Here is a 17,641-nt window from a genome sequence, read left to right on the forward strand (position 1 = left end):
CAGATGAAGAATCAGGTAGGTCTAATAAAATATATTAAGGAATTAGAAAATAAATTTTTTTCCAGAAAAAAAATGCTAAAATAAAATTTTCTTTAGAAAAGAAAGAATTTTATATGGAAGCAAAAGGTAATGCAATTTTTTAAAGAAGAAAATTGAGCAGATGAAAAATTTTGGCAAAGAATAAAAACCACACATTTGAAATTTACCATTACACCTTCTCCTGCCACTGCTCAGTCCTTCCTGTTCCAGCTTCTGCTTCAACCATGCTAATTAGAGTAATCCCCAGAGAGTCACCAGTGACCTTGCATCCATTTTAGGTCACATTTCTTTTGCTTTCCGTATATCATATGACACTACAGACAACATTCTCCTACAATTCTCTCTTCCCTGGACTTTCATGATACTGTTTCCTCTCAGTTCTTTTCCTAATTCTGACAGTATCTCTGTTCACTCCTCCTTTCTCCTTTCTTCCTGAATACAATATTGACTTAGGTGTTTTCGTTGGATATCTATTCTGCATTTTCTCTGCTTTTGCTAATTTATTATAACCTATAGCATTAGCTTCCATCTATAGGCAAATGATTACAAAATCTGCATCATGTTTAAGCTCCAGATTTGCATTTTCTGCTGCTGGATGTTTTAATTGCCATGGATGTGTTTCTATCAAATGATCAAATAAACTCACAAGTTTATTTCTACCATATGTTATTTGTTTATCTTTCTCCTTTTATTTAATGGCACCACCAAGGGCTACAATATTTGCTGTCATCATCCATTCTTCCCACTGCTTAACTTGTAGATCTCTCTTCCTTGAAGTCACTCCATTCCCTTCTTTCAATCTTCATTTCTACTTATGTGATATACTGTCTTATTGCCTCTTAAAAAAAATCTACCAGACTCTATTATACCCTCTCTTCTAATCTATTGTGTACTCTACTGCCAGGGAAGTCTTCATAAATCTCTGCTTTCACTACATCGGTACCTGGAACAGTGCAGCCCCTAAAACAGTAACTAGCACATGGTATGTGCTCAGTAAATGTCTGCAAAAGGCTTTACCATTCTTTTATAGTTTATCTGAAATAGCATTTAATGAGATATCTTCTCAGTCTCCCAAATCAAAATTATTTATCTTATTTTCTACCTTCCCATAGCATTTTTTTTTCCACCTTTCTCATAGCCCTTAGCACATGTCCCCATGGTATTAATCCTACCTATTGGATCTCAACTCCTTAACCCAAATGCTGGGTATAATTACCTTCAAATCCTCCACAGTGCTTTAAATAGTAAGCTCGCAAGAGATGGTTCCGAATTGAGCATTCACAATAAAATGTAGTAATATATTTATGGCACATTATTAACTCTATATTGCAACCAACAAATGTGAAATTTGTTGTTTTTGAGCCACATTTTGAAATGTACATAACTCTGAATGACATATTTCTTACAGAAAATAATAAACAAAGCTTTCAGATTGTAAGCCTTTCTAAGATTTATTTTGAGAATACAATCCTTAATTTTAGAATTCTTCATTTTTATATACATTATAATACTGTTAGAAATTCAAAGTTGTAAAATAAACTCTCCTTGATTTTGATAACATGAGAAATTCTATAACATTTATACTGTGACTAATAAAAGTGTTATATTATAAAAATCAGGACAAATTTTTATTGAGAATGGACTGTGATGGGTACTTCTTTAAATATTTTAAATGTATTAACTATTTCTAATCCTCATCAGAACCTTACAAAACAAGTTATACTTACTTATAAATTGGGAAACTAAGTCTCAGAGATTAGATAATTTATACACGGTAACACAGCTAGTCAATGGCAGAGTCCATGTTGAAACGCTGGCAATGTGGCTTATCATTTTTTCCTCTTACATATTTTTTGTGAGTCAACTGACTTTCACATCACATGACTTTCAGCAAATTTAAGTTTCCAGTGCTATCTTTGAAGGATAAAAAAAGTAGAGGGAGGATTCAGAGGGCTCTGATTAGTTAGTTTTACTTCACAGTCCTGCCAATAGACAGGAGTGGTTTTAATAGCTTCACCAGCAACTAAAATGAATGTTGTCCAGAGCACCCAGGTACATTGTCTTTCATGCAACAGGAACTTGCCACTGCAACCACTGAGAATACCATTAGCACAAACGTTATCACTAATGCATAGAGCAGGGAGATTCCATTCTGTAGACATGTTTCCTGATTTTCTATTCCCATCTCCAGGATCCAGCTAGTTTCTAGGGTCAGGCATATCTCTCTTCAGGTTCTTTAGTTTGCTTCCATCTATGAAAAGCCAGACTATATCTCATCTACAAGAATTATACTAATAACAGCTCTAGACACTACTGCATATCAGGTACAGATGGGAGCCACCATAATATGCAGCCTAAAGGAGAAGAGACTTAGGTAGGTATACTGGTATTTAAAATGTTATTGGACAGATGATAAATTAGATTAACCACAGCCCCCAAGGAAGTAGAAGAATGTTGAGTAGAAGTTACCAGGAGATATGGTATGTGCTCAGTAAATACCTGCAAAAATCTTTATCATTCTTTTATAGTTTATCTGAAATAGTGTTTAATGAGATATGTTCTCAGTCTCCCAAATCAAAATCATTTATCTTTTCTACCTTCAAGTAGATCAGTTTAAGAAATCACATTTTAAAAGAGGTGTCTAAAGATGGTATAGCTTTGCCCGGAGACATAGTATTTTCTGTAACACTGAAGGTATCAAACATAGGTTAGACAAACACTTGGGGAGAATATTACAAAGAATATATTCATACTGGCTATATAATAATGCTTGATTATTTTTACATGTTTTACAACTTGAGAGGATGTGATTCCAGTTGTGCACAGCCACATGGTTGGGATCCCTATGTCCCCTGCTATAACACAGCCAGTCTTCAGCTTGTGTTGTCACCATTTTTACTTTCTCCAATTTGCAAGACTGATTCTTATTTTAATTTTTGTCTTCTAGTCTGAAATTGTATCAGTTTTCTTAAAGGAGATAGAGTTCTCTGTTACCCATATTCAGCATTCAGTAAATCTTCAATAATACAGTAAACCTTCAATAACAATAATTTTGTCTGTATACAAAAACAGTTTTATAGGAGAAAAGTGTTTTGTACAAGCTAGGTACCCCATAAATGTATGCATACATCTGAAATGCATATATATAAAATACATGTAAATACAAAGTGTTCAGTTATAAAGTTAGTAAACTATAATTTCTTAGAATTTCAAACTTGTCTGCATTGATGAAAATTTTCAAAAAAAAAAATAAAATTACTTGGATGAGATCATTTGAGCTAAGAAATTTTTCCAGAACCAAGAAAAAATACCCTACATAACTGGACCTATAAATAGTAGGATAAAGAGATTTGGGGAGGAGGTCTAGGAAATGTTTTTACAGGTAAACATGTATTTTCATAATATCTGTAATTCACCTAGAATGTCTTAATCTCCTTACACATGAACACCTCCTTAAAGAGAAGAAGGAAACTAAGCTTTTATCTAGAAACAGAAAAACACTGATTTGAAAATATACTAAATGCAAAATAATTGATTTCATAGGTCTTACTAATATAGGTAATCAAGTTTATATAAATCCAGTTAGTCCTGAATGAAGCAAGCACAAATTACACAAACCACTTCTATTAAGATTATACTTGATAATTCCTTTATGTAAATTTTATAAACTTAAAAACTTATTAATAAAATAATAAACAATTACCTATTTCATAAAAGCCAAATATACCAGGCCACACAGTAATTTCTAGATGTTCCCATGGGACAGCATTGAGTAGATTTACCCCCACAAAAAATGCCTACATTGAGGAAAGAGGTATCCTAAAGTCCTCATAAGAAGCTTCCTGGGCCGGGCGCGGTGGCTCAAGCCTGTAATCCCAGCACTTTGGGAGGCCGAGGCGGGTGGATCACGAGGTCAAGAGATCGAGACCATCCTGGTCAACATGGTGAAACCCTGTCTCTACTAAAAATACAAAAAAAATTAGCTGGGCATGGTGGCACGTGCCTGTAATCCCAGCTACTCGGGAGGCTGAGGCAGGAGAATTGCCTGAACCCAGGAGGCGGAGGTTGCGGTGAGCCGAGATTGCGCCATTGCACTCCAGCCTGGGTAACAAGAGCGAAACTCCGTCTCAAAAAAAAAAAAAAAACAAAAAACAAACAAACAAAAAAAAAACCAAGAAGCTTCCTAAATGTTTTTCACAATTATCAGAACACTGCGAAGACACAGGTTGGTGGCTAAGCCCTTGAGTCACTCTACAACTAATTATATTTCTTATGACACAGCTATAACTCATAGAGCCTAGGTGCCAATTAAAGTTAAGTTTTTGTTTTTGTTGTTTAAAAATGTCAAGGTAGGAAGCAATCAGGGTTAGCAAGGGAGGAGGAGAAAGCAGAAATACAAAGTCTCAACTAGAAAAGGTATTGAATGCTATAGGTTTTTTTTCTTCTTGATAGGCAAAAAATTTTCATATCCATTAAAACTTGCTTACCTGCCGCTAACGTTTGTCCTGCTCCTGAAGCACTGGTCACACAACCAACTGAATTGCAGAGAGTAATAGTAAAGTCATATATCCTGTAAGGTTTCAGTCCTTCTACAGTGTAAGATAGTTCTTGGGATTTAGCAGTGTGCAACAGCTTCAGGGAAAACAAAATCAGATAATAGGTAATCAGTGCAAAAATATAACCTTGGCAGTCAAAGTTCCATGAATTCAGACAGGGGGAATTATTGCCAACCACCATTAGGAAAAGGATTTTTTTTTTTTTTTGAAGAGTCTCGACAAGCCAGGATTTAATTGATAATTGTACAATCACACTGTTTTATGAGGTAATAATCCAGTTCCTGAGTGGATAAATGAGAAAACCAAGTTATTGCCTCATAAAGCAGCGTGGTGGTATGGTTATTGTCACCAATGGTAGAGATAAAGATGGTGACACTGTCATTGTTATCATGATAAAGTCCAAACGAAGCCATGGGGCTTGGCCAAAAGTAACCCAGTGCAGTAATACCCAGGCTATTTGATGGTGCTAGAACAGAAAGACATGTTGTGGCTATGTTAAATCAATACTATCATTTTTGTTAAGAAAAAAAATGTCACAGAAGAAAAAGGGAAAAAAATAAACATTAAACATATTACTGAGCATCCACATTAGATCAATTCTCAATCATCTTTCTTACACAAACATGGACAGATTACATCAAACAGTTACATTTTTTGAAATCTTATCTTTATCATGTAATTTCAAATGAAAATCGCAGTTTTGAGCCAAGAAGACTGAGAGAAAACTCACAGCCCATAAATAAGTTATTGAACAATGAACACTGAGAGTTCATTCTATTTTTATAATTAGAAGTCATCAAAAACAACCATGTAAATTTGTTTAGGTTGTAGGTACAAAGTCCACTAGAAATTATATTCAGAAAATAAAAGTCATTAAAACAGAGAGTATGACATTATGAGTACAAAACTAATTTTCTTAGAGCTACTACTACATAGTTATATAAAATAATCTTCCATAAGTATAAATACAAATAAATCTAAAGTTTAGTAATATTTGGAGTAGTTTTCTAGAGACTTTCTCTTTAGGGGCACAAAAAAATTCATTTGGAATATTCGCCTAGGAGTTGACTTTAAAATTTCATAAATTACATGAGTAGTTCTAAAGAGCAGTGAGATTGGAATGTAGGATACAGTGTTTCAATAATGTTCAGAAATAAAGGTAGTTTTAAAGATTCTAAAACTCTAGGAGTGATTTAAAACTTTTAAACCATTTCCTCGCAATTACATTTTGAAATCAGAAAAACATCAAATACCAAGTAATTATTTTTCTAATTGTAAAATCGTTATTGATATACTGAAGATATAAACTTTTCTTTTCCGTGAAATTCGATGGAAAATTTCCTAAATAAAATAAACCTTGAACCGAATTAAATTTATGAATAGTACTATAATATCCATCCCTTTCAGAAGAACCCTGGCAGAATTCAATGTAAATTTTTAGAAAACAGAATTGTTTTTAGAATAAAATACATTAAGCAATTTCTTATTTAATTTAGGAAGTTGAATTATTTTTTAAACAAATCATTCTCTGTAGCAAGAACCCACAATGAAATAACAAAGAAAACATCTACACTAAAATTTATTTTGATGGACTTTTACTTCCCTACAGATGATTATTATAAACTGCATTATTTTAAAAAGATATTATTTGCCCCAGAACTTGCATCATAAAATTATCGCTCAGATAGTCTTTGTCTTTATCATGTACATAGAGTCAATTTATAAGTCTTATAAGATTTATCTAATTGAAAGTTTTTCATGAAATAAGTCTTCAAAAGGGTAGGAAAAACTCTGCAGCAGCTTGGACTCCTACAATGAATCCTACATCATCCCCACTTTTATGTACTCCCCCTGCCTCATTCTCAGGCAAAGATTTCTTAATAGTTACTCTTACAGTAGACTTTCCCCAGGAATTCTGGCTATTTATTTCCAAAGATTATGACAAGACAGGTCAGTTCAGTTACAAATTTAATCATTGAGAAGCCAAAAAATTGGACTTTGTTCTGCTACTTTTGATTTCATTTCCTTAAATAGAGAATGAAGATGACAATGATTTGCAGTGGAGAGAGTTCAAAAGAGAATAAGGTGGGCCCAGGGCAGTGGCTCATGCCTGTAATCCCAGTACTCTGGGAGGCTGAGGTGGGTGGATCACTTGAGGGCAGGAGTTAGAGAACAGCTTGGCAAAGCTGGCAAAACTCTCTCTCTACTAAAAATACAAAAAAAAAAAATTAGTCAGGCGTGGTGGCACGCACCTGTAATCTCAGCTACTCAGAAGACTGACACACAAGAATGGCTTGAACCCAGGAGGAGGGGGTTTCAGTGAGCTGAGATTGTGCCACTGCACTCCAGCCTGGGTGACAGAGCTAGATGCTGTCTCAAAAAATAAAAATAAAAATAAAAAAGAGAATAAGGTGATATATCTATGTCCTTATTCCAGTTCAGTCATAAGGAGCAGCCTTTTAAATAACAATAACAACAACAAAAGATTTATTTTCCTGCCCCATTAAATGATAGCTAGTTTATAAAGTATAATGTAGTTCCATGCCATTAATAATAATCAGTAAGAATAATGTGTCAATATTTATCAAGCTCTTTAAGCAGGTAGGTAAGCAGAAATGGTTTTCCCATTTCACAGATGAATAAAACCAGAAGACATATGTGATATGGCTAACAATTGGGAGACATGGAATATGAACAAGTTGACTTCTAAGTCTGTATGTTTATATATGATATTTCTCTCATTTTTGTTTCTTAGAATAACTACTATGATGTAAGTAATAGATAAATCAAAAGTGTGTTTTACAAAGAAAGAATAGTTTATAAAGCAAAAGAATAGTAAAAACAACAAAATAAAACATCAAGTATAAATATGAGATATAACATGGCAAAGGCCCCAAGGAAGTTATAACTAAATTTACCTTAAATCCCATGGTATACCAGATTGTTAGACTAACCTGTTTAAGTTAAAAGGTATGTATGATACCAGTTGTGTTTTCATCATGAGATAGTTGCAAATGAGTCAACACATTACCAGATTAATGAAAAATAAGGAATCATAAATTATTTATTGGCTCTTCTTTGTCATCTAGTATACAAAATAAAATTGTGTGTTGTATATATATTCTGTCCACTAAAAACACTTAGAAAAAAATGGCAAACCTATTAGCAGTAGATTGTATAGTGTCTTCCAAAAATCCAGAATGAGACCTTATTTCGAAATAGGTTCTTTGCAGATGTAATTAGTTGTCATCCTGCATTTAAGGATAGTTTAAAATCCAATGACTGGCATCTTTATGGGAGAAATGTGATGGACACACAGCACAGAAGAGACAGAGACATAGAGAAGGACTTGTGAAGACAGAGGCAGATATCAGAGTTACGTTGCCAGAAGCCAAGGAACACCAGGAGCCATGGGAAGGTGGAAGAGAATTGTCTCCTAGAGCCTGTGGGGGACTTGGCACTACTAACACCTAAATTTCCACAGTTGTAAGCCACTCAGTTTATGTTAATTTGCTACACCAGCCCAAGGACACAAATACTCTAGGGTACAAAAATCTGACTTCCTGACTTAATTTGAAACATGCTAAGAGGGTCATTTCAGCTCCAGAACTACCCACAGAATCAGCTGAGGCTGCTTCTACTATTGATTCATAGCTCAGCTTCTGCACTGCTCAGTCCTACTCCTTTGTCACTTCACGCTTATTGAAAGTGCTCCGCCAATAAGCCTCTGTACTCAGTCTTCTACCAAGAGAGAGGCTGTTTCCAGGGGAATTTGCCCTGAGATAGTCGTACCAGGAGTGGCTTTAGGAAGGAGACTCTTAAAATGATACTCTGGAGTTCCATCATCCACCAGCTGGTTTGCAATGAGGATCTCATCACCCAAAGCTAGCGGGTAGAGTACTGATAGTCCACAGCATGCCCTAGTGGTGCAACCCTTAAGCTTCCATTAGTGGTGAACTGGCATGAGTTGCCAGTGGAAGGTAATTCACTGGTTTGGTGGAATTGGTAATTATAAGGACTGCTCTGGGGAATCTAGTAATCATAAGGACTATGCATGGCTCTTGCTGGTTGCTATCAATGCACTGAAGAAAGACAAAGAAAATCTGAGGGTGATTAATCACCAATTTAAGACAAACTATAAAAGCCTTCTTGACAGTATTGTTTATATCAATATCATTGTATTAAATGAATCAAAGCAAGAAATGGTAGGTATGCAGACGTAAGACGTATGTATTCTAGAAAGTGGAAGAGCAATATTATGAAGATTAAGGAATCTTCCATATCAGTAAAGTTTTTAGGAGTCCAAGTGGCCTGAGACGTCTAGAATATTCCCTCCAAAATAAAAGACGAAGTATTGCACCTTGCATCTACCACCACTAAGGAAACAGAATTTCTAGTAAACCTGTTCACGTTCTGAAGGGAGCATATTCCACACTTGAGAATACCATTCTGAGAAATTTACTGAGTAACATGGAATGCTGCCGGCTTTGAGTGCACCGCAGAGCAGGAAAGGGCTCTGCACCAGGTCCAGACTATGGTACAGGCAGATCAGCCACTTGGGACATAACGTATAGTAAATTTTAAGATTTTATAGCACTAGAGGTAAGCATGGTGGGAAAAGATGTTGCAAGGCACATATAGAAAGAGAATAATAAGACAGATAAACCTCAAGACCTTGGAACAAAGGCATAACATGTAACAAAAGCTATACACTATTTGCTAAATGGCTCCTAGCATGCTTTCAGGCTTCAGTAAAAACAGAACATCTAGTATGGAATACCACATAGCCATGTAGCTAGAGTCACTTGTTTATAATCTGGGAATTGTCTCAGCCAAGTTTTGAGGTTAGGAGGGCCCAAAACAAAATGGAAGTAGATGTCTGAGACTGGGTATAAGCAGAGACAAAAGCCATAATACACTGTGCAAGCAGGTGGTTCAGACCCCCATGACATCCACCATTCTTATACTGGTGGCTCAACCTCAGCTCATACTGATAACCCATGGGAGGTCCCTTCAGAGCTGAAAGAATGGGAAAATAAAGCAGAGTTTAGTTCACAGATAGGATGTCTTGGTAAGCAGTTGCAAGTCAAACATGGTGGCTGTTGCTCTACAACCCTTGTCAGAGATGGCCCTGTGAAAGAGTAGAGAGGAGAAATCCTCTCAATGGGCAGAACTTCAGGCAGTTCACCTGGTCACCCATGTTGTCTGGAAAGAGATGTGTCTCAGGATAAAACATATCTGGACAATATGACAGTGGCTTGGATATATTGGTCACAGGCATGAAAAAAGAAAGATGGAAGGATCAGGAGCTAGGAATTCTGGGAAAGAAAAATGTGGCCAGATCTATGGAAGCAGGCATAAAGTGTAAAGATCTTTTTATCTTATGCTAATACCCAGCAAAGAGCAGCTCCCTCAGAAGAGGCATTGAACAGCCAAGAACACAGAACAACTCATTGTTTACATCCTTCCACCAGCTTCTGGGATTGGCCACCTGGAGGCTGGTAAAATGGGCAGAAAGGCATACCAGTCACAACTGTAAACTGGAGAGAATGAGGGCCTCTCATCTTCTAGGAGTGCTGTGTGTATCAAATGAATTAGTCCACATATGCAGTAAAGCATCAGTAACCTTTAGCTATGATAATTATTCTCACTAGTGCTAGCTGGAGAATGAATTATTAGAAGGCAATATATTCCTGTTTATTCAAAACCTTGAACATATTCACATTTCATTTTGTTACAAACTGTGATAAATTCCATTCTTCAAACTTTTTGAAGGAAGCAGAAATGTATACAAAATGTACATATAAGACATTTATACCAATGTTATTTATGTTTCCAAAAGAATTAATATAATACAAATATCAACTGACTGTGGACTGGTTAAATACATTATAGTGTGTCCAGGTAACTTGATAGTACACAGCTAGTGAAAGTCAACTTCTTGTAAAATATTTAAGGATACGTGATAAATAGAAAAAAACAAGTCTTATGAAATGAATTATACCAACTTTGCTTCAATATATGTTTATATTGGAAAAAAATCAAGTGACATACAAAGAGGCTTGTACACATAATATTAAGAAAAAAAATCCCCCATTTAATGAATATAGAGGGAGAATTCTGTCACAGAATTCTGCAAACTCAAAAAATGTCCAAATGAAGCCCTAAGTCAATTCTGAAAGGACGTTAGTTAAACATAACAATACCTGTGAAAACACCACTGGAATAGATTGTTGAGGCGATTGTTTAGAAATCATATTGATGTCATAACCCACAACTTTTCCTCTTGTAACATTATCTGCTGGCTTCTCCCAGGAGATATTGAGAGAGTACGAAGACAGGGGAATGACTGAAGGAGGGCTCATGAATACAGGTGCTATCAATGAGAATAACAACAACATTAAAACAATGAATGGTGTCCCTATATATTTTCAAATTGAATTCACACATTCCTTTTAGTTTCTGAAATACCTTGTACCTTACAAAATATTCTGTTCTGAAAAAGTCTAAGAATATCCTGGTATATGTAAAAGGTATTCACTTTTTAAAATGTTATCTGCAAGTATATTATCCATCTTCATATTACCAGCTACTTTCTATTCACAAAATAAAAATCTCAAGGGAATTTGCTTGTGTTCATAAAGATAATTAGTGAATGGTTAGGTAGGAAATTATAAGTCTTACGAGCATCTGAAAGAAGTCACAAAAATAGAATATCTCAGTCCAAAAAGTTCAGAAAAAGGCATGGCGATGGTGTGGATTTCCCATGTAGGGAAATATGTCATCGAGCCAATCCAATGCAGCTGAGTGAACATAGTTCTCCAGAAACAGGTAAGCCTAAAGCATTCTAAATAACCCCAATGAATGTCTCAAAGTTTTCGTTAAATTTTTATTGAAATGTTCAGGGTACATACACACATACATTTCCCCCCTGCCACCCTTGAGCTCTTAATAGGGATTTCAAATGAGCTAACCAAAGGTGTATTATCAAAGAAACTCATTGCACTTTCGTTAGCCAGTGACCCATAAGATTATGGGGACCCAGTATTGCAGTTTCACCCATTACTTTTCATTTCTGACCTTGACTTTCCCCTTCCAGAATGCCATGCCTCATCACTTGTGCTATCATGGCTTTATTATTTGTCCAAGATGGCTGACAGTCACTAAGAGATGCTCAAGTATAATGCGCATTTTATTCATGAAATGATTTCCTTGGACATCAACTTAAGGGTACCCTCATCCTCCATATTTCTAACAGGTCAAGTTTAGATCAGGACTTCGGTTTCTTTGTTATCTACAGATTAAACACATAATCAAAGTGTATTTTTTTTCTTAAAGGCTCATGACATTTAAAGTGTTTTTAATATAAAAAATAAAGTGGAGGCTTAAAAATGTTTGCCTTAATGAAGGTACTCAAGAAAATTTAGGTATGTGGTCCTCCTTCCTTATAACCATGCCAACTGCTTACAAGCACACTTGTGACTTATAGATTTTGATGTCCAGGATTCTGTCATTATGTACAATCTAGTATCTAAACTATTTATTTTGGAAAGATAAATAAAAACAAAGACAGATTTGTGGACTTGGTGACAGTTATCTCTTTCCTAGAACATAAATTATGCTGTATATGGAGCAAGATGAGACATGTGTCCAATCCACTTCAGGACTGGAAACCAAATGCTATTTCTGACAAACATTCCCCAAAGACTATAACTATAGTTAAGCCATTTTCGCCCCATGAATTAATAACTAAAGCATTTCCTTTTGCCCCCTAAAACTTATTGCAAGTACTTTATGACCTTGAGTTGTTTATGTAACCAACCCTTATATATTAAATATTTCCTTGGTCTATGGAAGTTTCTAATTCTTGCTTTTCAAAATGTACTTTAGCAGTGTTGACTTTAATTTGAGGGAGCACTTGCCTTCAGAGGTTTTAAAAGTAGAACTTAAAGCATTGATCTTTACCTGATTCTCCCGTTCTTTCTGAGACCCAAGCAGAAGACACGCTTCCGGCCATATTCACAGCTAAGACTCTAAACTCATACTTGGTGTATGGCTCCAAGCCAGTGATGGTTGTAGTTGTTTGAGGAGGTTTTAATGCATTTTCATTGGACGATTCTGCAAATGAATGAGGACTGAGCCAACCACTGCTCTGAAAAACTCGACTTTCCTCAGATGTGGTTTCTTTAGTAGATCTCAATCTTCTCATGTATAGTTCATACCTTATAATTATTCCTAGGGAAATTAAATAGTGAACCAAGGTGACTCGTCAGACAAAGGGGTAACTTTGGGGGTAGGTTAGGGACAGGTCAGTTAAAGAATGCTAGATTTTCATTATCCTTCTACTTAGGTTACTGTCAATTTTTTAAGCCTTCAAAGTGTAGTATTTAGTAGTTTAGTAATCTAGATGACAGGTACATAGAAGACAACAAACTGATACATAGATGAATGATAAAATACATTTTTATAATGTATAAAATACTTTTAAGGCATACGCATGGGGAAAACAAACCAAAATGGGCAACATATAGACAAAAAATAACTATACTTTATCACAGATAAATTCAATCTTTTTCAGAATTGATGGTCATTAGGAACGGCCAGTTCTTTCAGGGAATTTGATTATCGTAGCTCCAGTCTGTATACTTTCACATTTGAAGGTTTTAATTTAATTTAACATAAGCCCTGTTTGCATAAATGTTATAGTCAATTTCTACCCAGTTTTACCAAATAACTTTAAAAATCTAAAGAAAGATTTTGCTATAGTATGTACATGATATAAATGACCAAAAATCTATGAATGTGTATCTGGCCTATATAACCAAAGGTTCAATTGTATGAATGCAAAAATTAACTTAATGGAGTCGGTTAGCTTGCGTACATATTTTTTGTATTATTTCATATCTTTTTCTCGCTTAAAAGATTAAATGCACTGCTTATGAGTGCCCTAACTTGTGACACAGTCAAATATAATGCATTTCATAAGTGAGTTTCAAATTATAAACATCATTTGTGTTATGGCAGATGTCATTAAGAGCAAAGATAATATTAGCCTTTTAAGGGGCAATTTAATTGAATGGAATTTGTTATTAGAAGAAATACACTTGTTCCACTAACCAGGACAAACACTATCATATATCTATAGAAACTGTTTATCCATTATTATATTGTGCAGTTATGAAAAGGAATACAATTGCTAGACTCTTAATTGCACAATTACAATGCCTAGATTCTTACTTATGTCTTACCCAAGAAGGGGAATCTTGGCCTTGAATTCTTACCATTTAGTTCCATTGGTGGAGACCATTCTACGTGAAGTTCTGTAGAACTGACTGTCTGCACCTTAGGTGGGCTTAGTCTTTGGGGAGGGGCCTGGGCTGTGGTCACTGTAATAGGCAAGCTGTGTAAACAGCCCCCGCTAGTACACGCTTGTACAGAAAAATAGTACTTGGTGAATGGAACCAGATTCCAGATGGTAGCTGAGGTTTCATGACCTTCGTAGGAAACGCATGGCTGACCACCAGTCAAAGGGACACAGGACAAAATATATTTCTCTATAGGCCCAGATAGATTTGAGAGTGTTGTCCAGGTCAGTGCCACAGAGTCTGGGCCAATAGGAAGGATATAACTTAAAGTCAAGTTTCCCTCTGGGACTCCTGGTTTTGTCCTGTAAGTGACAGCTACACTCCTTGTTGAACCATGCACATTGGTGGTCTCGATGTAATAGGAATATTTGGTATATGGTAACAGGTCAGTGTCTAAGAAGTATTGAATACCTGGAATGAAAAGAAAAAAAGACAACGGTTACATTTCACAAGTTGGTAAAGAATCATTGCTAACTGCTTTCCTATCAAATTACTTAATTATATAAACTATACCCATCTACTCTTTTAAGAAAACATTTCAGATTTTTAACATTGAAATCATGTAAATACCAGTTGATTGCTTTTATTATTGAGTATAACATAAAAGTGCCATTCATAACAAAGAATATTTAGATGTTTGTTTTAGCTCGTTTCACTTTTTATAGTGTCCTTTTGATAGAAAATCTAAGAGAAAATTCTTGCAGTTGTCCAAAACAGAAGTAACTATGTTTCCTCTATGTAACTGGTTTGCTTGTTAAACACTAAATACACCAGACTAAAGGTTAGTAAACTACCACCAAGAGGTAAAGGTGTCATCAGGCCAACATCTTGACTGGAACATTTTCTTATTTTCTGACCTACAGAAATGGTGTTTATTGTTTTAAGCTGCTAAATTTTGGAGACATTTGTTATCAGCAGTGGGGAATTTACACAAGAGTAGTTCTAGATAAGCAGGACTTCTATGCATGAAGGATTGTGAGGGCAGAGAGAAGCTGCTACAAAGAGGTTTTTAAAAAATAAGATAGGGAGTGGAGGTGATTAGGCACGTGACTGGAACTCCTTGTTCTCTAAGGACAGCAAATACATTGCAGGACTGTGAAACACACAAATGCCAGAGTGGCTGCTGCTTGCTTCCTCCTGGGGCTGTTGTATGGGAGATGGAAGGAGGGTTCCATTATGCAGGGGTATCCTAATGCAATATGAAGGTCCCGGCATATTTATGTGCTTACAGTGGAATAGTTAAGCATTCAGGGTCTGATTTTTTAATCCACAGAGTTTGTTTCTTTTTTCTTTTCCTTCCTTCCTTCCTGCCTGCATGTCTGCCTGCCTGCCTCTCTTTTAACAGGAGATAGGGCTTCATTGTGGAAAAGCTAAGTTAGCAAAAGTCTGAAACAGCAACAATGTTTAGCCGAGCCCATCTATTTACAATATATAGAGGTTGGGGTTTCTCATATACATCTGTACTGCTCTCCCTCAGCCTAGATATATCCCCATAAGCAAATTTCATTTCTTTCCTGGATCTGCCATTGGCCACAGAAGACACAGCTCTTTGGGGTGATATCCTATCATGTAAACCTAGGCATTTCCAGTCTTTTTTTTTTTCTAGACAGCATCTGACTTTGTCACCCAGGCTGAAGTGCAGTGGCATGATCTTGCAACCTCTGCCTCCTAGGGTTCAAGTGATTCTCCTGCCTCAGTCTCCCAAACAGAATAGCTGGGACTACAGGCACATGCCACCACGTCTGGGTACTTTTTGTATTTTTTGTAGAAGATGGTGTTGCGCCATGTTGCCAAGGCTGGTCTTGAACCCCTGGGCACAAGCGATCCACCCACCCTCCCAAAATGTTGGGATGGCAGGTGTGAGCCACCACGCCCGGCCCTTCTTCCCAGTCTACACCTCCTATAGAGCACCCTGGGGTCTGACTGCTCAGTGGAGGAGGTTTCCGCTGGTGTTGTGGGGCGGGGCACCTTGGGTATTGATTCAGGTGGCGGCCACTATCTTCTCGGAGATGGCCCTGATAGAGCCAAGGAAGGTGAGACAATTTCTCTGGTGGCTGTTTCCAGTTGTGCCATGGGTACCAGGGGGTCACCTGGGATCAGGGTGGGGGTTGGCGGAGGAACACTCACAACCCCATGAGAGATACTGAGGTCAAGGTCCCGGTTTCAGCCTGGGGGATGTGGTTCCTGAGGAGACCATGATCCCTGGCTTCCTGGATGGCCCAGGTCAATCTCTTGCGTGGCTTCATGCAGACTCCAGTGTATGGAGCATGAAAGATGACACCCGCAGACAAGCTGTTCCAAGAGTACAACATGCAACTTGTGATCTCGGCAGATGGAGCAGGGATTCCCAGCAAGTTTATTCTTGCAAATCCATGTATTTCGAGTCTGCTGTGGGGGTATACCACCCTTGTGGTTGCCACCATAGTCAGCCCAGATAGGACGATAACCCTACCGCTCCTGGTATTCTTCTGATTGCAGATATTTCCAGGGTTAGTTCTTATAAGGGGAAATGAGAACTGGGGGCAAAGAATCCTTTGCAGAGGGAGCTTTGGTGCAGAGTCTAGAGGGGAGCCTGAACTCCATTGGCACCTAGGAAGAGAGAAATGATAGGAAGTCGCCTCAGCACGGGGTTTAATACGGACGCCGCCATCTTGACGTGGTCCTGTGCAGGAATCTCTTGGTTTCTTGAACAGTGAGGGTGCTGTGTTGAGAGCCAGTGAGCCTACTATGGGACCTTCTACGGCTGGGACAAAGTGATTCTTCCACCTCTGAGAGGGCCCAAGGGTGGATGTAGGAGATGGGGGAAAAAAAATCAGAAAGTTCTCAGCCTAGGGGAAGGCTAAAACAGCAGGGTATTCATGAGGCCCTGACCAAGCTGAGAATGATCACGTGTTCACCAGCTTCCTGCATTAGACACTGATGCTGTGAGGATGCCAAGGGATGACATCTGGCCAACTACCTCTTAGAAATGAACCTGCATCCTCTGAAGGGCCTTCTGCAAAGGGCCAGAGGGAAGCTGCCCTTCCCCAAATGTCATGGTGGTTGAGGGAGGGGAATAATTAAAGACTGAACAATGCAAGGGAGTATCTGAATGAAAGATGGTTTTGTTATTCTATTGCATATGTTATTGCAAATTCTTCATGAAAATATGTTGAGTATTGTATTAGAGTACAATCGGGACACAGAAACCACAGAGTAATTTGCACAAGAGAAGTTTATAGATAATGATTGATTATAACATGGTTTTACTTCCTAAGTGGTACAGAAAACTCTAAAGAATATAGGAATAGAAAAGACAGGAAAAAGTCACCATCCCTAGTGTTAAGGCAGAGCACCCAAAGAAGAATCATATTCGGTAAAGTCCCCTAGGGCTGAGATTCAGATTTTCTAGAGAGCATGCAGCTGTGGCCCTTTGTTATTTATATAAATATTTATTAAAGTTACCTTGATCCCACAATAAGGCTGTTGAAAATATTAACAAAATTTGAAAAATCATTGAAGGCTAGAACAATGATGGAGAATAATCTATTTAACACGCCAAAAGCTAAAACCTAAAAGGCAAAAATAAACATCAGTGCTGAGTATTCCAAAAGACTGTCTGGCATAGGCTTAAACTGAAAGTTGGAAGACCTACAACCTGACGACAATCGAAAGAAGTACAGTACTTGCTGGATGTTTGTA

At 37.1% G+C, this 17,641-nt stretch overlaps 1 protein-coding gene and 1 pseudogene across 3 annotated transcripts in view; both read right to left on the reverse strand.

The window, feature by feature from the left end:
- USH2A (usherin) overlaps positions 1-17,641 on the reverse strand; it is a 763,828-nt gene that overhangs the window by 536,336 nt on the left and 209,851 nt on the right. For all 3 annotated transcript variants that reach the window (XM_032289234.1, XM_032289233.1, XM_032289235.1), the window contains 4 exons: positions 13,877-14,371; positions 12,561-12,830; positions 10,802-10,971; positions 4,527-4,671 (listed from right to left, as the gene is read on the reverse strand). In XM_032289234.1, coding sequence (XP_032145125.1) covers positions 4,527-4,671; positions 10,802-10,971; positions 12,561-12,830; positions 13,877-14,371 — 1,080 coding nt within the window. The remainder of the gene's footprint in view (positions 1-4,526; positions 4,672-10,801; positions 10,972-12,560; positions 12,831-13,876; positions 14,372-17,641) is intronic.
- LOC116559057 lies at positions 14,999-16,747 on the reverse strand (annotated as a pseudogene).

The sequence above is a fragment of the Sapajus apella genome, unplaced genomic scaffold (genome assembly GCF_009761245.1).
Source record: "Sapajus apella isolate SASKATOON/1434 unplaced genomic scaffold, GSC_monkey_1.0 scaffold22, whole genome shotgun sequence".
NCBI lineage: Eukaryota > Metazoa > Chordata > Mammalia > Primates > Cebidae > Sapajus > Sapajus apella.